Raw genomic sequence first — 24641 nt, 5'->3', positions numbered from 1 at the left:
CCAGCCACCACTGATCAATAATCAAAACAGAAAAAAAGCACAGCAAAATCTTTTCCAAATATGATGGTGAGTCAAAAATTGTGTGATACTCTAAAGGACGGTGGAAGTTTTTTAAAGACTATCATTACTGGTGATAAGACGTGGTTTCAATCACTTATGGGCTTGAGAGAAAACAGCAGAGAATAAAATGGAAACATTGTCAATTGGAGAATGAAAAAAAAAGCTGGACAATTGATGCTTACAGTTTTGTGGGATTCTCAAGGGCCTGTATTGAAACATTTTCAAGAAAAAGGTTCAACAGTTTCATTACACTGAGATGCTTATTGAAAAGCTAAAGCCCAAACTGCAGGTTAAACGCACAGGACTGCTATCTAAGGGTGCTGTGATCAGGTGTGGCGATGCACATCTGCACATTTCTGCCCACACTTTGCAAAAAATCTCAATTTGATAAGGAAGTGAAGAACAGTGGCTTGCAGCACAGCCTAAAACATGTTCTAATGAGGAAATACGACAGCTGGTCAAAGGGTATTGAAAAGTAAGGAGGTTATGTAAAAAAAAAAATTATTTAAAAAAAAAATTAAATAAATTCTCTAACTAGATATATAATCTGCAGTATTCAGTTGTATGATCAGGCAATCATGTTGCAGGGCCGCAATGTATAAAATTGTGCAGGTTTAAGCTGAGAGTTTCTGTTAACGTTCGCATTAAACACTAGGATGGGAGAGAAAAGTGGAATCTCTGACCAGGTGGGCTGGTTTAAGTATTTCCCCAAAGAGCTCACCTCCTGGGATTTTCACACACAAGAGTCTCCCAAGTTCGCACAGAAAGGTGTAAGTGAGCAGTGTGAATGGGAACGACTTGTTGTGACAATTTAGACTTTGTTTTTTTATGGTGACAGGAGGGATGCAGTAACTAAAATAACATCTGGTTACAACCATGCTGAACAGAAAAGCATCTCAGAATGAGGGGAAAGGCCTTTTATTTTTTAATTATTAAACAAACATTTTATATTGCAGTAATTATATGCCACATGAACAAAAATCCTCCTAAAAACAATGTTAATGAAACGAGAACTTTATATACTGCAGCCAGTGAAGAACGTCCCAAACCACACTCCAGATAGTCCCATTTCTCCAGCCCTGGGATGCAGCTTTCAGAATTAGCTACAAGTAAAATCCCAGATTTCCTCAACAGAGTTCACTTGACTGATGTGAAGAAGCGTAGTGAAGAAATCTATCTGTAGACAGTCTGGTTGTCACCTTGTCTCCTGCGGAGTATTTATTTGTTTGTGCGAGTTGTTGCTCAGTGATCTCCACCCACATAATGGCAGATAGAGTCGTAGTCCAGGGTGAAGACCTTCTCCTCATAGCGCTCCAGCTGCACCATGGCTCTACACTTCTCTTTATCGCGCTTTAGAATGTGGCCCACCTGCGCACACGTAAATACATGACTGGTTCATACACATGCCTATAGATATTTTTCATTTGAAAGAAAATAAATTCTTATTAATCTTTAAGACTTAAAATAAACTGCTTCAATAGTTATAAATACCTAATAATAATAATAATAATAATTAATAATAAGAAGAAGAATAAAAGAAGAGACAAATAATATATAATAAAACACGTACAGAAATGAAACATAAAAGGCAAAAGAGAAATGCTGGTAAATAAAGAGCGTAATCATAATGATAATAATAATAGCATTACATATATACAGTGTGAGTCAGAAGTTTTCATGCATGGGAAAAAATATTTTTTATAAGGAACAATTTATTCATATTTATAATATGCTCTACATGGTTACCATTGTTTTGAAAACACTGCTAAAGAACACGCATTAGCACATCTGGAGATATGTGTGCAATGGCATTGGTGATGCGGTCCTTCAAATGATTTATGTCGCTTATCTTTTTCTGATATACCATGGTACACACACATACACACACACACAAGTGGCAGCTGCTCTTTTTTTTTTTTTTTTTCTAAATTATTTTTTGGGGTTTTCCAATTTTCTCCCCAATATTAGTCGTAGCCAATTCCTCCCCATCGCTAGGGAGGCTCCCACATTAAGGTTACTACTACCACTCAGCCGGGAGGGCGAAGACTATCCTGTGTTTCCTCCGAACCGCGTGACGTCAGCCGGCCGCATCTTTCCGAACTGCTGTGAATACTTATGTACACGTGCTTTCTCTATTTTTTGTTTTGTTTTTAAAAAATATTTTTTTTATATTTATTTTCCCCCTAAGTATGGAAACTTATGGCCCACCCTTGATATAAATTAAATAAAACAAAAGCATGTAAAAGTGATGTGCTGGTAAAAAATAAATAAATAAATAAAAACTTACTTTGTGCTTTTTTTATTATTAATGATAATCTTATATGTTAGATTTTTAGACAACTATTAATCTAGTTTCAATTAACTTTTATCTAAATCTTACTAATATTTGAGGATAAACAATCCTAGATAAAATTATGTTACTGAAATGCAAATAAACAGACGTAAGAGCGTTTACACCAAACTGTGACGAAAAGTTCTTGCACTCCAGTGATGGTCAAAACATATGACTCACAGATGTTTCAGTAACAACTTAATGACTCCAAGGTTTCGGCTTATTTCTGCATCACAGTGTTTGTGTATATCTACTGTACCTGTCCACGGTGTTCTCCCAGCACCACCATAATGGAGTCTGTGTCACCTTTGGGCACGATGGTCTCGAGCATCGTCTGTTTGACATCTGATGGGGGGGGAATAACAGGAAGCTAACAGGTTAAATCTTCCTGGCTGGATCAGGTCATTCCTTTGGGTTAGATTGTAAAAATGATTTGTATTGACCAAACGTGGCATCTTACCATCCAGCAATCGCCCTTCGTCTGTTCGACAGACGCAAATGTGTGGTGCGATGACGTCCTCGATTCTCATCTGAACACAACAGACAAAAGGACAGATTTATGCACCTCCAAAAGAAGAAGGTTTTTTTGTAGAAGTTTCTAGCAGGATGCATGAAGTGTTACCTTAGAGTTGTAGTATCTGCCTTCTTTAAAAGCTTTATCTATGAAGCGGACACGGAGGTCTCTCTGAAGCCAGGCGGGCGGAGACGAACGAGACTCCTTCACAGAAGGAGCTTTCTCTCTAAAATCATAAAATAAATAAATAAAGAAAGAACACGAATAAAAGTGAGAAGAAAGTTCCAGTTTTTTCCCCCCTTTGGGCGAAGTTACCTGTCTGTATCCGTTTCCCTGTGCTTCCTCTTTTTCTGGTCACGCTCTCGAACGTTCTCTCTCTCAGACTGTCGATCTCGCCGCTGCTCGTCTTTCCCATTCGCCTTCTCTTCTCCTCTCTGCTGGTCGCATGCTCGGTCCTTCTCTCGCTCTCTCTCCTTTTCACGTTCTCTTTCCTTTTCACGTTCTCGCTCTCTCTCCTTTTCACGTTCTCGCTCTTTCTCCTTTTCTTTCTCCTTGTGGGCTTTGCTCAGGCGGCCTGGCAAACGGAGAGATCGACAAAAAAAAAAAAAAAAGCAAAAGTCTGGTTATCAAACGTTTTTATATGCAATTTCAAACCTACATCAGCGTCTTATGTTACATAAAAAAAAATTTTATACACAGTATGTATATATATATATATATATATATATATGAATGATGATTTTCTAATCATCCTAAACAGCATCAGTGTGCTTGCTAAATGCCAGTTAAAACCTGTTCTTGGAGAAATTGTGCTCTTGTCCATTCAAAACCTCAATAATACAACCAAACAAAACCAAATATTCACAGATATAAAAAGTTAAAAGTCTGTCATGGCAGAGACTTACTGATATCTTTGCTGTATTTGTCGTATTCTTTTTGAGGCACTAGCCGTAACAAGTACTGGCTGATGTCAATTGATTGCCCTCCTAGAGCAAGTTTCACCACAACTCTGGCATTGTCGGTGTCTACGCATTCTATCTGAGAGAGAGAGAGAGACAGACAGACAGAGAGAGGATTTAATGGAAGACAGTCTAAGACTACAGTTGCCAAATGCTGAAACAGATTTGCAGTATACAACTCATCGGCTGAAACACCCAGAAATCAGAAGATATTTGTAATTAAAAGATCGTAATAAAATTATTTTTGAGTTAATAAAGACACTTACAGCTACTGTCTAGAAGACATTACACACTGACTACCAATTTAAAAAACAAGCACGAAAATGAATTAGAACCATTTCATAATTTCAGTGTTAGCATAGGTCAAATCTCACCTTCCCATAGAGGTCTTTATGAGCCCCTTTCTGGACCAGAACACACCCGCCAGGCCCCAACACCAAGCCCTCATCAACTTTTTCTCCCTGTTCTCCAGGTTTAGGGGGTCTTCGGGGCCCTGTGGGTTCCAGGTCCTTAATGGCAGAGCGATCAGCGCCCAGACCCAGGCCTTTGGGTCTTAGTTGGTGTTCTATTGGTTTAACATCTCTGAGAGAGAGTCAGACATAAAAGGGGGGGGGGAGAGAGAGAGAGAGAGAGAGAGAGAGAGAACGAACATTATTTTCTTTTGGCATTCTACCCTTTTTTTTAACCGATTTTAATTCTTTAATTTTTTTTACTCTGAAAATACAGCCAGCAGTAACTCAAATCACATGTTTAATGAGGGGCGTTCAAGTCAAACTGGGATTTTTTTTTATTATACTGCCCAGAATAGAGTGTAAAAACTGTTAATTACCACTAATGGGCAACTGAACAACTGCAGGAGTCATTCACGGACGTATGGCCTCCCTTGAAACGCTTGCATCGTGCAAATATTTTACTGTGGCACTTTACTTAATATTTTTACAGTCTCATCAGCTTCCTGTGCTTAAAGTCTTGTAATCGGTACAAGAGCTTTTTGTACCGATTACACCTTTGTACACCTTCATTCATGAAAAATTTCACCATAAGTCCCGGTCTGACTTGAACGCCCCTTGTACATTACACAAGCGGAGGCTCCTGTTATCTAACAAAAATGTACAATAAATAAATGAATGAAAAAACATGATTGATATTAGGAACTAACTGGCCTTGCAGATGTCTAACGACATTAAATCTATCTATAAATAGATAAAAAGCATGACGGAGAAGCAATCACCTTTACATAAGAGGAACATTAACATGTACTCACATTCCTTCCTTAAAGAGGAATTATTATTTAGTTAGATCTTTAGCAAAATTATGATGATTCTGATTATAGTCCTTATTGTTCAGCTCTGTGATCAAGTGTGACACGCTGGTCTATGTTTTTACAGTTACACAAGCAGAAACCGTTTATTTTAGAACACGGTAAGAGGAAAGGGTACACAAATATGTATACTGTATACACAAAGCATCGAACAGATCATCTGCCAAAAAATAAACCTGTGCTCTTTGTGTGTGTGAGAGAAAGAGAGAAAGAGAGAGAGAGAGAGAGAGAGAGAGGACAGATGGCAAGCTTTAAGTGTGTCACATAAAAAAAACAAAAGAAAACAAAAAGTGTAACATTGAAGCAATATCACACGAGACACACAGGAGTGCTGGTGTGAGGAATATCAGCATGGCTGTGATGCGGCTGTAGGCATTAGCGTGCTGCCTGAGTACAAAAGGCATCGTAGCCATGCTAATATTAAGCACAACAGCATGACCTGGCAACGCGTAATATTGCCAGTGTTGGGGGACGTTACTTTCTAAAGTAACTAATTACATTACAATATTACTATCTTTAAAAAAAATAATCGGTTACATTACAGCGTTACTTTCTGATAAAAGTAACTAGTTCGAGTACTTTTCCATTGCAGAAGATGAAAACTACTTTGTGATTCCTCATGCATGTTGTTTTAGTTAAGACCTTTATAATTATTGTACCATCATGCATTGGTCCTCGCAAACCGCATAGCTGAGATAGGGGTATAACATCAGGAATAACAGAGGGTTATCGGGGGCGGGGATTGTAGGACGACTTTCACACACACTAATGGATTGGGAATGACTGCTGTCTGGCTCACGGATTACATAAATTGTCTGAATAACGGATTACATTTTTTTTTTTTAATTACTAAGTAACTACTGCAAGTACTTAAATGGCCAACCCAACACGTTATATTACTCATTACATCAAAAAAGTAATCCGAGTACTCTAACTCTTACTTTGTAACACATTACACCCAACACTGGATATTGCTTTTATAAAACACTTCCACAAACACCATTTATCACGGATTATGATTTGTTTATTTATTTAATAAACAAAATAATTGCCAACACATATCCCTTCCGCCACCAGTGGAACTGACTGGCGATTCTCGTGACTGACGGGTAGTGTAATTAGCAGGGGTGAAAATAGTTTAAAATTCTTACTGGTACTATGTAGTCAAAAGGTGAGGAGAACAAACCATGGAAGTGGAGCGCTGATGTTCTGTTAACTTCTGGGTCCAGGGATTAGACATTATAGAGGGATTAGAGATTCAGCCTTGTGTTAGGAGCTAGTTAGCTTTCTCGCTCATTTTAGGTGTAAAAAATAAAATATAAAAAAAAGCCAAAGTTGTAATAACCTTGAAGCCATTGTTACGCAGAGTCAACTCAGAGCAGCTGCTCTCTCCTCAGTACCGCGGACCATACGGACCTACACTACCAGTCGAAAGTTTGGACACACCTTTTAATTCCATGGTCTTTTCCAATTTTTATTCCTTTCTACATTGTTAAACAAGGCTGAAAGCATCTAAAATGTGCAATAATCTCATTCAAACTTTGTCTGCTACTTATGCCCTGTAAAGCCTTTATAACGGCTCTCATTTGAGGTGCTGTTTGTTAATTGGTGATTTTTGAGGCCGGTAAAAACACTAAATGAACTTCTCTGCAGCAGAAGTAAGTTTTGGTCTTGCCTCTTTATGGTTCTTGATAGGTTTTGCAAATGCACTTTACAATTCTGTTCTTGCAAGAACTGTTCCAGAACAACTGACTGTTGATGTTGTTGTTGCTTAATGACTCAGTTAATTATGTTATTTATAAAGTTTTTTTTCCAGTAATCTCCAGTATTGTTCTAGAATGTACAAAATACCCCCCCCCCAAAAAAAAAAAAAAAAAAAAAAACCTAAACAAAACATAACATTGAATTAAGAAGGTGTGCTCAAACTTTTGACTGGGTACTTTCACCCATGCCTAGTCCCGTAGTTAGTGTAATTAATGTTTATTAGAACACCAGGGACAGCAGAGCAAAAAATATAGTTCAATGTCCCAGTGCTGTTACCGCCCAATATGAACACTAGTCCAATCAGATTACTTGGTCAGAACTAACAATGGTGTATAATACTTATTATTAACTCGTGAAAAACTTATGTTTAAAGTTTCTCACAAAGCTATATCCTAAAAAAAAAATTAATATCACAAATGTTATACATCTAATAATAATTTTAAAAGAAAAAAAAAATTCTAAGCATATCTAGGCAAATAAAATGCTTTCATTCATTGTTCATTCTATTTAGTGAAGCTAAGGCTCGATGCCTCTAGTTTTGTCCTATATAATGCTAAAAAGTTAAAAACACAATATCACTTTCCTATTATCCTTATCTTAGTTCTGTACATAATGTGTAATGTGAAATACTGTACAACATTGTTTTCCATTGATTATAAGTGCAATAAAATAATTTAGATATTTTTGTTAGGTGAACATGTTCAATACGCTTATTTGTCATGGTGGTCCCATATGGTCCAGTGTTTTTTTTCCCCCGAGGTTAGTAAAAACAATAAAAACAGGACTATTGCAAGATAGGGCGCGCTGTGATGGTAAAATAATCAACAATGAAATGGATTGATACAGCTTGACCTTTCCTTGGCCTTTATCCAATAACAGTACCTTCTTTAATACCACGCAAGCCATTTTATATTCACTACAGCCTGACATTTTGTGCTTGTACTTTCTAGTGTCTAACTTCGTTAAACATCTGCGAAAGAAGTTAGCACCTGTGATCATGCCTTATTAACAGTTGTTCCCTCACACACCTTTTTTTTCTCCCTCTTGAAGTTAATGCAACATGTTACCCATAAATTATCTCTTTTTTTTTCAAATAAAAGTGAAGCATCCATCCACTGTCTAAGTGCCCTGTTTAGTATCTGTTGTCATGGAAACAATACAGATTTAGTGTCAGGGCTGCTGTCGTAGATAAGTAATCGACACCTTCTGACCACAGAGATTTGACAGGCATGGGATATTTTCAGTGAGTAATTGTATTTAACAAGCGAGGGCGAGACATCTCTTATTCGCATGGACGTAAGGTTTAAAACATGAACACAGCCTGCGAATCTACCTTGGTGAACATGATCTCTGAAATCAAATAGTGAGGAAGGGAAAAGAAAACCTTACTGTTTGAACTTGTTTCCGATGCCCTCTCCCTGCTTCCATCCCATTCCTTTCAGCATGGCGAATCCGTACGCCTCCACCGGAACCTGCTCATAATCAGCCTCTGTGGACTAGTATACAGAAATCTGATTAACAAGCACGCACGCACACACACACACACATTCTGCATCTGTAGAAAATACTCCCCATTCACACCAGTTAATTCTTGAACAACTTCACACACCTGAATCTAAACATATCGAGAATACACTTCAGGCTGCACAAGAGGTGATAATTAGCTACTTTTTTCGACATGCATTCACTTCATTTCACTCAACACACAGGTACTGGTCTAACCCTGCTGCACTCGTCGGCTTGCACGCAGCGGTGGAGGTAGGGAGGGCGAGTGAGAACGGCAGGGGGAAATATGCAGAGTAAGCAACAGCGCCTGGACATGAGATTGCTTCATCATTCATTTCATAAATGCAACCTTTTCCTCTCTCACGTACACCCGCATGTACGAGCACGTCACTCTGCCCACATGGTGTTTCAGGGACCCGCTACTCAAGTATGTGAACTTGGAAAAACCCGGTGCTGACACAGCCATATGCAGATGACCAGATAGAGCCGGATTTGACATGCGTCCCATTACACGCGCCGAGGCTGAGACCAAAGAGGAAAAACAATCAGGTAGATAAGAAGTGGTTTACTGTTTACTGTTATTTTCCCCCTCCAAATAAAAAAAGAAAAAAAAAAAGAAGAAAAAACTCCGTCGACTATGATTAATAAACGATTTTTCCGTTTTGGATTTTTTTTTTAGTTTTTTGCCCTCATACATCACTGACAAGGTTTGTATTAGATATTAAAGCTTGAAATTATTATTTTTTTCTAATGAGTTCTTGTCTATGTTGCTTTCATGAAGTGCCATGGCAGACACCACAGAAGTGCACTTTTTGGTCTTATTGGTTAGTTTGTTTAATTGTTAATTATTGAAAATCACTCAGAGGGGATTTTTCTCTTGTTCTTTTTTTTTTATATAAAACACCTGTATAATTTCTTATGTTAAAAATTGAAGCTGTTTAGGTTCACAAGCAACAATTTGCAAGAAAACAGTGCCATTACTTCTTCAGGACATTCATGATATATATACAAAAAAAATTCCACATTGCTGCAGTTCAGCTAACTTTAGGAAGATGTGACATCCTGTATAATTCCTGGTTATAAACTTTCTTTTTACTTTCCTGTCATCTCTATAAACTGTCATTCTGTACTCACCGACTCAGGCCGGAGGTCCACTTTAATGTGTTCGCCATCCTCGAAGCCCTCCGGCACCTGGTTCTGCATGAGCAGTGGGATGGACAGGTTCGGGTCGTGCTGAGGGCCGCTTTTCCATTCTTCCTGCCGCTTCTGGGACTCTGCAAGTGGAGGGTAACCACAGTGAGAAAAAATTAACAATGGCATTTAATGCGCATATGCTATGGTGGTTTAAATAAATAAATTTGTTAATTAATACATTTTTAAAAAGTAACATTTGGTGTCTGATTTGTTTGTCACGCCAGTAGAAGTTTCATAAACCAGCATAAACATTCCAATAAGAAATTATTACGTTCACCCCGAGTAAAAAAAAAAACCTAAACATGCATATTTCTGATCAACATCAAACAAACCAAAAGGAGAAACGACAACTTTCTCACACACACACAAAACTGGAATCACTGATTGATCTCCAGCACTGCTACAGCCTTTTTTTTTTTCATGAGGGCTGCAGTACAGTTACTAAAGAACGGTCACTACTCCTGGACACAAAAGTTAAAAAAAATACTTTACCTGTGCGCATGCACAGATGTGGACTATATGAGTAACGCATGCACACTATGACTGAGTATGGGAGACAACACCTCACTCATTTATCAAGATAAAATTTATTTAAACATTTTGCTCATCTCACAGATCGAGGTACTCGCAATCCAAGGTTCCACTCTAGCTGGAATTATAAATGCCATTCAAGTGAAACCGGGACTTGAGATGAAATTTTTCAACTGATTGGTGTAAATCTTTACAGAAGATTTCAAGCACAGTACAGTTATGAGACTCTTAGCTTTCAATGGTGCAAATGTTTTAAAGAAGCCCGTATGTTCTAGAATGACAATTCTGGTTAAAGTCAGAGCAAAGAGAGTAAAACCTGTGCCAAATTGTGTGTGGATCAGATGGTCTGCTGTGGCCACCCCTTGATGGGAGCAGCCGAAAGACCCCCACCAACAACTGTGTTCCGTCATTCTGCACAATCAAATGTCCCGGTATGACATCGTATTTAAAGCATTTTCAGATGCTTATACTACATGGTGATTTAAAAAATGGCTCAGTTGTCTAACTGGCAAACATTTCCTAATGTCAGTGCCCTGATGTGGGCAGGAATTCGAATGGATGTTAACGTAGAGCTGGATATCGATCTAAACAGTCAGATGAATCACTTTTAACAAACTTTTATTAAGTGTATAGTAATAAGAAAAGAAACCTTCAATAAGCTCTTTGATGGCTTGAGATTCAACCGAGTCCTGCTGATCAGACGGAGCTTCTTTCCCATCCTTCTGCTTCACCCCCTCGTTTGTCTTCCAGCGGTTCTTCTGGATTAGAGGGATGATAAGCTCTTTAGGTTTCTCCACAGGCTTGGTGCTGCATGGAGACGAAAACAGTGTATAAAACATCCGCAGAAAAACAGTGATGAAAAGTAGACTGGAGCTGTGTGACGTCATTTACTCAAATTAAGTGTCATTCATACGTGCATATGATCACGTCATGTTGAGGATACTTTGATGTAAAGTCGTGGCCAAATGTTTTGAGAATTACATAAAATATTGGAAATTGGAAAAGTTGCTGCTTACGTTTTTATAATAGCAATTTGCATATACTCCAGAATGCTATGAAGAATGATCAGATGAATTGCATAGTCCTTCTTTGCCATGAAAATTTACTTTTTCACTGCATTTCACTGCTGTCATTAAAGGACCTGCTGAGATCATTTCAGTAATCGTCTCACTCAGGTGAGAATGTTGACGAGCGCAAGGCTGGAGATCATAATGTCAGGCTGATTGAGTTAGAATGACAGACTTGACATGTTAAAAGGAGGGAGATTATTAAATTCATTGTTCTTCTATTGTTAACCATGGTGACCTGCAAAGAAACGCGTGCAGCCATCATTGCATTGCACAAAAATGGCTTCACAGGCAAGGATATTGTGGCTACTAAGATTGCACCTAAATCAGCAATTTATAGGATCATCAAGAACTTCAAGGAAAGAGGTTCAATTCTTGTTAAGGAAGGCTTCAGGGCATCCAAGAAAGTCCAGCAAGCGCCAGGATCGTCTCCTAAAGAGGATTTAGCTGCGGGATCGGAGTGCCACCAGTGCAGAGCTTGCTCAGGAATGGCGGCAGGCAGGTGTGAGCAAATCTGCACGCACAGTGAGGTGAAGACTTTTGGAAGATGGCCTGGTGTCAAGAAGAGCAGCAAAGAAGCCACTTCTCTCAAAAAAAAAAACATCAGGGACAGATTGATCTTCTGCAGAAAGTATGGTGAATGGATTGCTGAGGACTGGGACAAAGTCATATTCTCAGATGAAGCCCATTTCCGATTGTTTGGGGCATCTGGAAAAAGGCTTGTCCGGAGAAGAAAAGGTGAGCGCTACCAGCAGTCCTGTGTCATGCCAACAGTAAAGCATTCTGAGACCATTCATGTGTGGGGTTGCTTCTCATCCAAGGGAATGGGCTCACTCACAATTTTGCCCAAACACACAGCCATGAATAAAAAATGGTACCAAAACAATCTCCAACAGCAACTTCTTCCAACAATCCAACAACAGTTTGGTTAGGAACAATGCCATTTCCAGCATGATGGAGCACCGTGCCATAAGGCAAAAGTGATAACCAAGTGGCTCGGGGACCAAAACGTTGAAATTTTGGGTCCATGGCCTGGAAACTCCCCAGCTCTTAATCCCATCGAGAATTTGGTCAATCCTCAAGAGGCGGGTGGATAAACAAAAACCCACTAATTCTGACAAACTCCAAGAAGTGATTATAAAAGGATAGGTTGCTATCAGTCAGGATTTGGCCCAGAAGTTGATTGAGAGCATGCCCAGTCGAATTGCAGAGGTCCTGAAAAAGAAGGGCCAACACTGCAAATACTGACTCTTTGCATAAATGTCATGTAATTGTTGATAAAAGCCTTTGAAACGTATGAAGTGCTTGTAATTATCTTTCAGTACATCACAGAAACAACTGAAACAAAGATCTAAAAGCAGTTTAGCAGCAAACTTTGTGAAAACTAATATTTGTGTCATTCTCAAAACTTTTGGCCACGACTGTATACTGTCCACAGCATCCAAATATATTAAAATATATTTTTAAGAGTTAAGTCAGAAATAATATAAATATATAAATAACTGTTGAAAATAGCAGATTTAAGTATTAGATTTAAAAAACTAGCAAAATATATAAACCACATCTCAATGCGGGTTAGCTAATTATCCAATACACAAATAAACCCTTTATAGTCTATAAACTAGCGTTAGTTGTTCAAACAATAATAAAAGTAAATAAATATAAACACGGTATATTACTGACACGACAACTCGACTGGGTTAGCGCGCAGCATTAGCTTACCTTTGTAGCTCCTTTCCCTCAACTGCAGTTAAAAAATCTCGCTCCTCTGCTTTCTCAAATTTGGCTTTATTTATCTTTTTGCTAAAACCGAAAGAAATCGGACCAGGCTTTGTTTCTCCGTCTTCTCTCCTTAATTGTTCCTCGTTATCCCCGCGGTTTGGTTGCGGCTCCGGCGACGCCATGTTTGTTTCTTATTAACGGGCTATTCGAAATACTGCTGGGTAATGTAGTTTTTTGACGCTCAACTTGCGTCCAGTTATAGGACGTTACAATACATTTCCCAGAATACACGTCGGTGTGTCCAACAAGCCTACAGCGAGCTTCTGAACAGTGAACGTTGCTATGACGTTTGACACTGAGGTAATGAAGAGAACATACAGACAATGCAGATGTTATTCACAGATACAAGTACTACACAAATCATACAATATATATAGATATAGATATACTCAGCAAAAAAGAAACGTCTTTTTTTCAGGACTGATTATTTCAACAATAATGTTGTAAAAATCCAAATAACTTTACAGATCTTCATTGTAAAGGGTTTAAACAATGTTTTCCATGCATGTTTAATTAACCATAATCAATTAATTAACATGCACCTGTGGAATAGTCGTTAAGACCTTAACAGCTTACAGAAAGCAGGCATTTAAGGTCACAGTTCTAAAAACGCAGGACACTAAAGAGACTTGTCTACCGACTGTGAAAAACACCCAAAGAAAGATGCCTAGGGTCCCTGCTCATCTGCGTGAACGTGCATTAGGCATGCTGCAGGGAGGCATGAGGACTGCTGATGTGGCTAGGGCGATAAATCGCCATGTCCGCACTGTGAGATGCCTAAGACGGCGCTACAGGGAGACAGGAAGGACAGCTGATCATCCTCGCAGTGGAAGACCACGTGTAACGACACCTGCACAGGATCGGTACATCCGAATATCACACCTGCGTGACAGGTACAGGATGGCCACAACAACTGCCCGAGTCACACCAGGAACACACAATCCCTCCATCAGTGCTCAGACTGTCCGCAATAGGCAGTCCATGAGGAGGAGATGCACTGCAGTACTTCAAGCAGCTGGTGGCCACACCAGATACTGACTGGTACTTTTGATTTTGAGCCTCCCTTCATTCAGGGACACATTGTGAAACATTTTTAGTTTATGTCTTATGGTGTTAACTCTTTTAGTGTTCATACAAATATTTACACATTAAGTTTATTGAAAGTAAAAACAGTTGAAAGTCAGAGGATGTTTACAAAATACGCATGTAGTGTGCCTTTTAAGTATATCAGATTCACCAAAAAATTTAAAGAAACCAGCAAAAACAAGGAGCTAGAAGTCTTGGTTTTGTATGCAAGGAGACGGAAAATCCGAAAAATTGTGGAAAAAAACAATCGAATAAAGGGGGAGAGTAAATTGTGAGGATAGGCCCCACACCTGTTGAAATTTTCAAGTTTGAATTAAAGATTGACCCATCACTTCTGAAGGGACAAACAAACAAGAACAAATATTCCTGAGCCACTAGGCATGAATGGGTGAGGTGGCATCCTTCCACTCAAATAAAAAATAACGCCGGGCAAGGAGGGATGCAAAGGACAATAATCAATGTTTAGCTGGGTTTAAATCTTTAGCTGCTTATCCTTCTCTCCCCGATGATGCCAAAAAGAGCAACTAGGAGGCTTGGTTCTAGATTGTAATTCAGTACGTGACTGTCAGTGTAAATATAAAAGTAACTCCCACTAGCCTCACCTGCTGTTCCTACCTGTCAGAAGCGAGTGATGCACTGAGAGACGGTGGGGGAAACAGTGAGTAGCCATATGGGAAGAACCATTGCAATATATTTTATACATAAATATAAAACAAAATCACCTGCACTATTTTGTTGTGTAGTTTGGAAAAATGACTTCCATTTTTATTACAATAATTAATGTAAATTAAAGCTGCTGTTTTAATACAAATTAAATATGCCTTATTGTAAAATTAACAATAAGGCATATTGCCAATATCTTATACTTCATACTTTAACATCCAATATTGCTATGTTAATTGAATGCTAAAAACATTTTTATGACTCTGAATATCCGAATTTGTTAATTACCAGATAGTAACCTAAACATTTATGTTTTTTTTATTAAGTGTAGATTTATGCTAATTTGTTTTAGATTTATATAATAACACATGGACTCAAAATGTCACTAATGTAATATTAGTTTAAAATAAGCTCTGCTGACTGTCATATACTGAGGGACAACTTACCTTTTCCCATACATGATTATGGGAAAATGTACAGAAAGATAGGTAGGTCTTAACTAGTCATTTACAGGGAATTGCACTCCCCTGTGTTTGCACAGGTCTACAAGCTGTACTGATAAAAATGACAGTATATTTAACCACATGAATTAAAGCTATAATAAAGATACTATCGACTACTATATACTGGTTTCATCCTGTCAAATAATTTCTTTATTGATTTTGTTTATGCATTTTTTAACCAATTAATAAAGACCTCTTATTCATCATGAATTAACCTGTGTTGTTCACCTCCCACCTCCATTGTTAGGGGTTTGAATCATGCTTCAGATCTGAGTGGACAGAGTTTCAATATTCTCCCCATGCTTGATGGGTTTCCTCTTGGTACTCTAGTCCAAAGGCTGTATGTTTCAGTTGCCCATATCAGGTCTTAAGGTGTGCGCATCTGTGTCCTGTGATGCCCACCATCCAGGGTTTCCCTAGCCATGTCCTGAGCTCCCTTTGGATACGCCGTCGATAGATATAATGCTCTTCATTCATTCAATTTCTATCCTTCTTATATTTTATACAAGGTCGCAGGAAGCCTGCAGCCTATCCCAGGAAACTTTGGGCACATGGCGGAGTACATGCTGGATACACTCACACACTATGTGGGAGGAAAGCGTAAACCCAGCAAACACAGGGAAGACATCCACGCACACAGACCCTGTGGTGGGAATCGAACCCTCAGGGAATCGAACCTTCACCCACAGTGCTAACCGCCTATTTATAATGATACAGTATGAAGCAGAAAAGGTAATCAACTGTCTTGTATGACAGATTGTAATAAATAATACAAATATAAGGCATGTTACAAATGTTAAAAAAGTATGCCAAGGAACCTCTGTAGTCCAACTAGAGACTGTGGAGGCCAATGGTGATTACTGTTGCATTTATTCCCATTTTTACAACCATGATAGGACCTTAGACTCAATAATGCTATTTAGCCTAACCTGCATGTCTTTGAGCTGTGGGAGGAAACCGGGGTACCCCAAGGGAGAACATGCAAACTCCACGCACACAGACCTGAGGTGAGACTCGAACCCAGACCCTGGAGGCGTTTAATGCTAACCACTCAACCACCATTGCCAGAAAAAGCATACACAAGGTTAGTAAGTTATCTCCTTAACTATCTTAACTCTTCCAGGCAGCTCTTTGCACATTTCAGGTAAAAAGGTTTTTTTTTTTTTTAAACCCTCAAACCGGTACTGAAAGTTACCTGACGCGTTCACACTCACTATAGGGGCGGATCTTCCCGGTTTAGTGTTTCTCTCCTCCTTGCGCTCAGTTCCCTCCCTTATCTACTGCTTTTGTTTCCTCCTCGGTGTCCCATCATGCGGTCTCTCAGCTCGGACACTGTGGCACCGTGACCGGGACTGCGATCGCTCGCGCAGCATGTCATTCACACCGCGGGACGCCCGTGGCTGTGATCCAGACTTTCAGTATCGATCCGGTGTCCGTGAGCTGATTACAGAGTGGTGAGCCCACACTCTCACCCCCTCAGCACCACCATATCACCCTTAACCACTGAATGACGGAAGGTAAACCTGTGTACCCCGGGATCTACCACTAAACACAGGCTGGGAGTTACCGGGAGCCATGCAGAGGAGGCGTCCGGTACCGGAGGTAAGCCTTTTGCATGTGTGTGTGTGTGTGTGTGAAGTGTCCTGGGAATAAATATCAAAGCACCTCACGTTTGTCCTTGAAGGATTTACTGTAATTGAGGATTTTTTTTTCTTCCAGAGCGCTGCCCAAGTTGTGCGTGTGTGTGTATGTGTGAGAGAGTGTGTGTGTGCATCTGTGTGTCCGTGTGTGTGTGTGTAAGCGTATCGTTTTCACCCCTCCCTCCCTCACCGGTGCCGTAGCTCTCATCCCGTTAAGCTGCCACTCTGGCTCTAAACGAAGCGTTCGGTGCGCGCGCGGCTCACGTGCGCACTGGGTACAGGCTTCCAAACTGACCGCGTGCGTCAAACATCTGGCGGGAAAACAAATAAGACAGTTTTTTTTAATTCTTCGCTTTCCGAGTCCAGTTTCGATGTACATAGACGCGTTTAAACGCCTCCTCTCTCAGAGGCTGAACTGCCTCAGGAGAACGTGTGTGTGTCGGCGACAATGCGGGTGAGTAGTCAATGTTATGTACAAAACATTAGTGCGTTTCTTGTGTTTATGTATGTGAGTGTGTGAGATGACAACTGTGGACAGGTGTGTGGAGAGAATGCATGCATTTCCAGCAACTTTCATTCACCTTCAGTCCACCTTTAATTCCATGCAACAGAATGTGTTAGATGTTCATACAGCACTTAAGGACAGATTCCAGCAGGTTTGATCATTTTCACTTCTCAGAAAGAAAGGATCCTGGAAGTAAAAACCACTTAAGGATCACTGATTCTCTCTAAAGGTCCGCCTTGTGCACGTGGATGCTCTAGACAGGATGTTAAAGGTGCAAATGATGTGCATTTAATAACACCCCAATTTTGAGTGCAAGACTACGTGGTGAAAATACCACTTTGTGATACTTTAAGGCATCTTTGTTTAGCATTCTTTTCAGTATACTGTAGATGGTCCAGGTTCGATTCGCAGTCCGGGGTCTGTGTGTATGGAGTTTGTGTGCATGCGTGTTGGTGGGTTTTCTCCGACAGTCAAAAGAGACATGCAGATCAGGCTACTTGGTGTTCCAATATTGTCCCTAGGGTGTGAATCTGTGTGTGAATAATGACTGGAGGTTGTAAAAATGGGAATGAATACACTGGTAATCACCATTGGCCTTCACAATCCCTAGTTGGACATATAGAGGTTTCTTGATTGATGGATGGATTGATTCCAATATACGCTGCAACACACATAAAGGAAATTTGTTGCATGGTGGTACCACTAAGGGGACAAAAATGTTGGAATTTTCCTTATGTAACCGACCTTTAATTAGCTTTTAAGAGTAAAAAACAGTGATTTCTAAGGTCTAGTTAATTATGTAATGGAAAAAATGTTTTAAAGGTACCTTGGACGATGCCACTCCAACAAGGAGAAAAAGTCTGGTATCTTTTCAAGATGTATTATTTTTGTTTTTAATTAGAATAATTTTTTTATTCATAATGATTAAAAATACAGGAAGGCTTTGGTTAACATTCCGAAATACTGTAGTATTGAATGTAAAAAAAAAAAAGTCAGATCGGCTACTTGTGATAGAGAGTAACAGCAGAGTAGCAAGTGCACATCAAAAACGTGACCATCGAAAACACCAGCGCACTTTTTCTTTGAATGTTTACAGATGTTTGTTTCCACATCATTCGGTATAAGGTGTTATCTGTACTCTGTAGTGCGGTGCACCAGTATTGCTGTAATCACTGTCAACATCCCTGGAGGGGATGTGTCTTATCGGTGTGTTTTAGTCAGGTGTCTCATTTTGTGTGTGTTTGGATGCTTGTGTGTGTGTTTGCATGCACAGTGTCTGGATGTGCCTTGCCCTTATGGTGATTACAGTGATGAATACTGTGACCCTGACTTTTCTATGCGTTGCCGTGGACTCTGCCTGCCCTGCAGCCAAGGTTATACTATAGTTATTAATCATTCATTTAGTATGACAGAGAGAGAGAGAGAGAGAGAGAGAGAGAGAAAGAGAGGGAGATGCAGAAAATATGAGAATGCCATGGAAAAGAGTGTGGGATTTGCTCTGAACACCTTGGACGAGATCTTTAATTACTAAACCATATGGATGTGCATATTATATGAATGTTTTCCCAGTCATCCCATTTAACAAAATCAACTCAAATACCATTATTTCTATAAAACCTATGATTGTTTTTTTGTTTTTTTTTAACCATGATCTTCAGTTTAAAGTACTGACTTGATGTCTGTTGGTTAATTGCCTGATTGTATGCAGGGTGCATGCTCTGCCCTCTCATCCATATTCAAGGAGATGTGTTGTAGGTACGATAGGGGGAGAGAGAAAGATGGTGGGATAATGGAGTGCAGTTTACCCTTGGCAAAGTAGAGTAGACATCCACTGACAATTCTCCATCTGTGACTTCGCTCCAGATCATCTGTAACATTAGAACTTTATTAATTTTAAGTCTTTTTCATGAATCAGAGATGAAAAGCGTTTTTTTACTGTAATATATTTGCATAGCAGTGTTCAATAGTAAAATAATACAGTATTCTATAATTAACTCCGGGATCTAAAAAGAATTTTAAAAAGAATTTTAATATCGTAAAAAGGATATTAAAAACAAACTATTTACAGATTAACACAAATTTGGACAAATCAAGATTTGTAAATCTTAAGAGTAAATATATTCACAAATGTAATATTTCCAGTGAATTCGGCAGATTATCAAATTTGCAAACAATTTGGCAACAGCATGTTGCATAGAAAAATGCAGATACAGAAGTCAAGTCAAGAGCTTCTGTTCACGTAGTTCATCAAACATCATTTCAGTTACATATCTTTATCTAACGTTTTAAATTCATATACAGTGGTACCATGACCAACCGAATGCCAAACAGAGCTGAACTAATTACCAGCTTAGCTGAACGTATGTCTGGGAATTATTTGAAACTTGAAAGCCATGGGAAGCTAATTAGCATTTTTCTTTTTGGAATTTGGGCAAGATTTAGTAAAGACATAGCACCATGGGTCCCAAGAAGGTTAGCAAGAAGAAAAGTCAGCCACTTTCAGTTTCAGTTTTTAAAACAGCCGGTGACAAGAGGAATTATAAATCAAAGTTATGTGAGGTTTAATATCTATTATTTTATAATTTACTTTATTTACATTTAGATTTTTTTTTATATGCAAAAATATGATTATAGTGTTGGAAATTGGTAATATTAGTAATAGTTTTGTGTGGCTGGAACTGATTAACTGCATTTAAATTATTTCCTATAGAATAAATCATCTCGCAATACAAACTTTTGCCCCAACAACTCTTAACAATGCCGAAGTACCACTTTATGTTTACATTGGAAGTTGTCAAATGTTGCAGTTCCTCTATAATCCTACAGGTGGTGCACTCTAAACTCTTCACACATTGGCAGGCAGCCCAGCATCCTGTGTGGAGGGAGTATAGAATTGTAACAAAATAAAAAACAATTGGGATATTTATAAAATCATGATACATACAACAATCGCAACACAAATTAAATCAGCACGAGATATCGCAATAAGGAGGACCCTGGTGATTCCCATCCATGCGGCTCAGTGATTTTGGCGTGGTTGTTGGTGCTGTCTTATCTTTTTTAGAAATAAAGGATATCTTGGGACTGTCAAAGACAATGATCTCAATTTACAGAAAATGATGTCACATACAACAACAACAACAAAAACCATCCAGTCAGTGGTAGTGTTGTGGTGGTAACAGCATTTTTTTCGTTGTTGTTGAGAAAGGTTAAAAGAGAGCGGTCAGGCTGGTTTAAGCCAAAGACAGGAATCTGGGACAACACAAGGGACGGGACAGTTTTTGGAACCTTACCTGGTCTTTTTCTCATTTTAATGTAATAATAAATCAGCCATAATAAAGTAATACAATAATGGGACATAGGAAACGTCCTAATATTCAGTATTGCACTCGTCTTGAAAACCTCATAAACTGCCATACCTTATTATTAATTCATTCAGCACTGTTATTCTATCTTAATTTCTAGTGGAGCGAGTTTAATTTAAAGTCTTCTATGAGTTTTACAAACTGCAATTTACCCAAATCTGATGCAACTATTTAAGGAATTTATGAATCATCTTGAGATCCAACGTTAACGAATGCTTCCGTATGAAGGTGATCGATGCACTGCTCCTCTCAAACTTTGTTTGTCGGGGCAACCGCCTCAGCCGATTCCCCCTTTTCTTCATTAGTCCATCTAAATGAGCCTTGCGGGTGGGACGACTCTCGTGGTCCGACTCCAATTATAAATCAAACCCTCTGACGGATTGCACAGCCTCGGGCGGATATTTATAGCCGAGCGCAAAGCGGCAACCTGATAAAGTTGTTACAAGCAGAAAGACCCGTACGTGGCCTTGAGGCTGGAAGCTAGCATGGTGGGCTAAAAAAGAAGGAGAGGAGGGGGTGAGGATCAATATCAGGTGACAAGCAGGGGAAGCACAAGCGCGGCTGTGATGGAGGGAGAGAGAGAGAGAGAGAGACGGAGAAAGAGAGATGGGCAGAAGAAGCGATCATGGCAAAGATGAAGGGAATGGACGAAGCGGTATTCAGGCCAGGAACAAGGGAGTAAAGGGTTGATAAAGCTGAAGATGAAGAATGTGGGAGGGAGAAATGATAGAGGAGGAGAGAGAAGCAGGGAAGCTGAGAGGGTCACCTTCAGTGATGGGGACTGATTCAGCACAATCTCCCTCCCACTCAGGTTACTGCACTGTGACCTAGCACAGCATGCTGGGGGCTCGCAGGCCAAGCCTCCCTCCTCTAGTTTCATCCCTCCATCTCTGCTTTTTTTTGTTTTCCTCCCAAAGCCCCAAACATCATCTTTCTTTCTCTCGTTTTACTATTTCACATTTCTCTTACGTTTTACATCTCAAGTCCAATGAAACCATTGGAGTCTGCAGTCACTCAATCTTTCAGAATATCTATCCGTCATCCTCTTGCTCCGGAGCTGTTAATCACCGACGGCTGCCTCAATTACCCCTGATGTACGTCCCGTAATTGGTGTTGTTGAACAACCGCCCATGTCAAATCCTGATAAATTAGAAGGTTTTACAAGCTTTTAATTGCACCATGTCTCATTGCTATATTTATATTCCATAATCACAGGATTCATCTGTGAATGTAACGTCTAGGAAGAAGAACAAGGCTGACTGCTTTCCCAAAACAGCAGGCAACCATGAATAGACGTCCCGGTGACGTCTCATGAGATTACTGTAGAAAAATAAAGTCGATTGTCACTATCACAACTCGTGTATATTCCTTTTAGCCACAGCAGCGATTGACTAAGGCGTTTATCATCAGTATATCGTCTATACGTGCGTGCGCCTGAATTCATTAGTGATATTTGCTTTCATTCCCGTCGTTATTTATTCATGTTTTTTCAAAATCTTCAGGGACTTTCCCAAATACCTTCATGATCAGCATTGATGCTGGATAACCAAACATTACACTGTGCTACAGTAATATCACAATACGGGTTACTAGCGTCGACCCTGATTCATACTGGTTCAAATATTTCTCAGCAATTATGGCAACAATAACAAAAAATGCTAAGCAGGAACTCATGTTAGGGTCTTAAGTATGATATGCTACATCAAAGACATTATCAGGAGAAGATAAGGGCTACAGATATCCATTAACACAGGCTTACTTTCAAGGATTTCTACATCTCTCTGTCTTTTAAAGGTCCCATATTTGCATTTTTCCCCCTATAACAAGTTAACACAGCGGTCAGAGTTCCCGTAAAGTGTGCCTGTTCAGAGCTCCCATAAAGTGTGCTCTACATTTAAGCAGCAGCCACGCCCTGACAAAGAACAGCAGAGCTGAGCAACAAGCCTTGTCTTATATGAGGTCACAATAGGAAATATCTGTTTAGCTCGTTTAAGCACCATCTACTGCAACAAAAATACAAAACAAAAAACAAAACAAAAAGACAAAAAGACAAAAATCTTTGTACACCAAAAAGTGAACATAATAGATACACTTTAAAGCACACAGCAAGCTAAAAAGCACAACGTGCCTAGTGTTTTTATGAGTTTGCTGCCCCTGTATGCGCTATGCATTCTTTCAACACAGCGAATCAGTTCCCTAACGCAGGCTAACACTGAGGAGCATACATGTGGCTGGGCGGCTGCGACAGACTGAAGGTCGTTGGTAACTGAAGACGATTTGGCTGACTTCCAAGCTCCGCCAGTGGAGGATGATCAGGGTCACAGCAGTCAGATACAGGTTAGGACAAGGAAGAGACATCAACGAAAACAAGCTACAGAGACTCTCAAGGTATAATCGCGATCAAGAGATTCTGCGCCGCTTGAAGGCCTAATGTACGTGTATATATGCCGCAAGACATCCTCAAGTGAAACACGTCATGTGTCAATCTACTCCTCTTGGCCACTTTACAGCTACCATAGTCACATATAGCCATTGACTTCTTTATTGACCTCGCCATGTCTCAGAATAACACGGCCATTATGGTAATAGTAGACCGCTTCTTCAAATCCCAGTGTCCGATCCCTTTGGGACTCCCTTTGCGTTCGCGACTGCAGAACCGATCTTTATTGTTGGTCTAAATAGAATGAATAGTTTTTGACTTAATTTAGATGGTTGTTACGTATAACTGGAGTTCTGCCAGTCGAATCAAATGATTGAAACTCGATAAAGTTATATGACTGGAAGATGGTCAAGTCAAGCCTGGTCAGAGCTCAGTTTACTTTTGAGTTCATGTTAGTTTAACAATGCATTTAAATGACATATAAATAAATTCATTTGTATTCAGTATATTGAATGAAGTCCAAAATGCTTCTATTCACATACTCCAAATTTAGTCCTAATTCTTTCAGAATTACACAGTCACTTGTATGTGAGCTTTATTATTAGATGTAATTGCAGAGCTTTTGCTTAGGCATTACGTCAATTATCCGAACCCAAGTTCACAAGGACATCGAATGTATTACATCCTGGGATAAAATTGTGTTTGGCCTAAAGTCAACATACCTTAATCTGTTTATGCGCTTAATCCAATAGTCTCTCTTGCCAAATCGCTACGCAGTCAGAGCAAAGAATACACACCAATCAGCAATAAGACTTAAACCACTGACAGGTGAAGTGAATCCCATCGATTATCTGGTTACAATGGCACCTGTGAAGGAGTGGGATTCATTAGGCAGCAAGGTCAGAGTGCCTGTGCTGACCCCAGTCCACTCCAGAAAGAGCCTACTGTGGGTTGGACCATGGAGCAGGAAAAAAAAAAGTGCATTTCAGGTCTGATGCATCTCATTTTCTTTGAAATATTGTAGACAGGATGGTGATTGTGCGTCACTTAACCAGGGAAAAGATGGCACAAGGATGCACGATTGGAGGAAGGGAAGCCAATAGTGGCGAGTGATGCTCTGCGCAATGTTCTGCTTGAAAGCCTAGTGTTCTGGCATTCACATGGATGTTACTTTGACATGTAGCACCTTGCAAACCAAGTTCGCCCCTTCATGGAAACGGTATTTCCTGACGGCAGTGGCATCTTTTAGCAGGTAATGCATCCTGCGACACTGCAAAAATTGTTCAAGAATGGTTTGAGGAACATGACCAAGAGTTCAAAGGGTTGCCTTGGCTGCCGAATTCCCCCAAACTATCAATTGAATCGAGCATCTGTTGGATGTGCTGAACAAACATGTATAATCGATTGAGGCTCCACCTCGTAACTTATAGGACTTAATGGATTTCCTGCTAATGTCTTGGTGCCAGATA

The 24641-nt window shown here is 39.6% G+C and overlaps 2 protein-coding genes across 2 annotated transcripts in view; one reads left to right on the top strand and one right to left on the bottom strand.

Annotated features, from left to right (window-relative positions):
* Positions 1–962: 962 nt before the first annotated feature.
* Positions 963–13155, bottom strand: gpkow (G patch domain and KOW motifs). The gene is made up of 11 exons (XM_053504948.1): positions 12971–13155; positions 10831–10988; positions 9591–9730; positions 8340–8446; positions 4240–4447; positions 3812–3944; positions 3222–3480; positions 3015–3132; positions 2853–2922; positions 2652–2737; positions 963–1428 (listed from the first exon to the last, which is right to left on the bottom strand). The coding sequence occupies exons 1-11, from the start codon at positions 13150–13152 to the stop codon at positions 1303–1305; spliced, it is 1587 nt and encodes a 528-aa protein (XP_053360923.1). The 5' UTR covers positions 13153–13155; the 3' UTR covers positions 963–1302.
* A 4138-nt stretch (positions 13156–17293) lies between these two features.
* Positions 17294–24641, top strand: part of LOC128529752 (membrane-associated guanylate kinase, WW and PDZ domain-containing protein 2) — an 84807-nt gene continuing 77459 nt past the window's right edge. The window contains exon 1 of the mRNA XM_053503251.1: positions 17294–17376. Within this exon, the coding sequence (XP_053359226.1) occupies positions 17294–17376 (83 nt within the window). The remainder of the gene's footprint in view (positions 17377–24641) is intronic.

This window comes from Clarias gariepinus, chromosome 9, assembly GCF_024256425.1.
Source record: "Clarias gariepinus isolate MV-2021 ecotype Netherlands chromosome 9, CGAR_prim_01v2, whole genome shotgun sequence".
Classification (NCBI taxonomy): domain Eukaryota; kingdom Metazoa; phylum Chordata; class Actinopteri; order Siluriformes; family Clariidae; genus Clarias; species Clarias gariepinus.
Note: the sequence above shows the minus strand (reverse complement) of the source record. Positions and strands in the feature narration are given on the sequence as shown.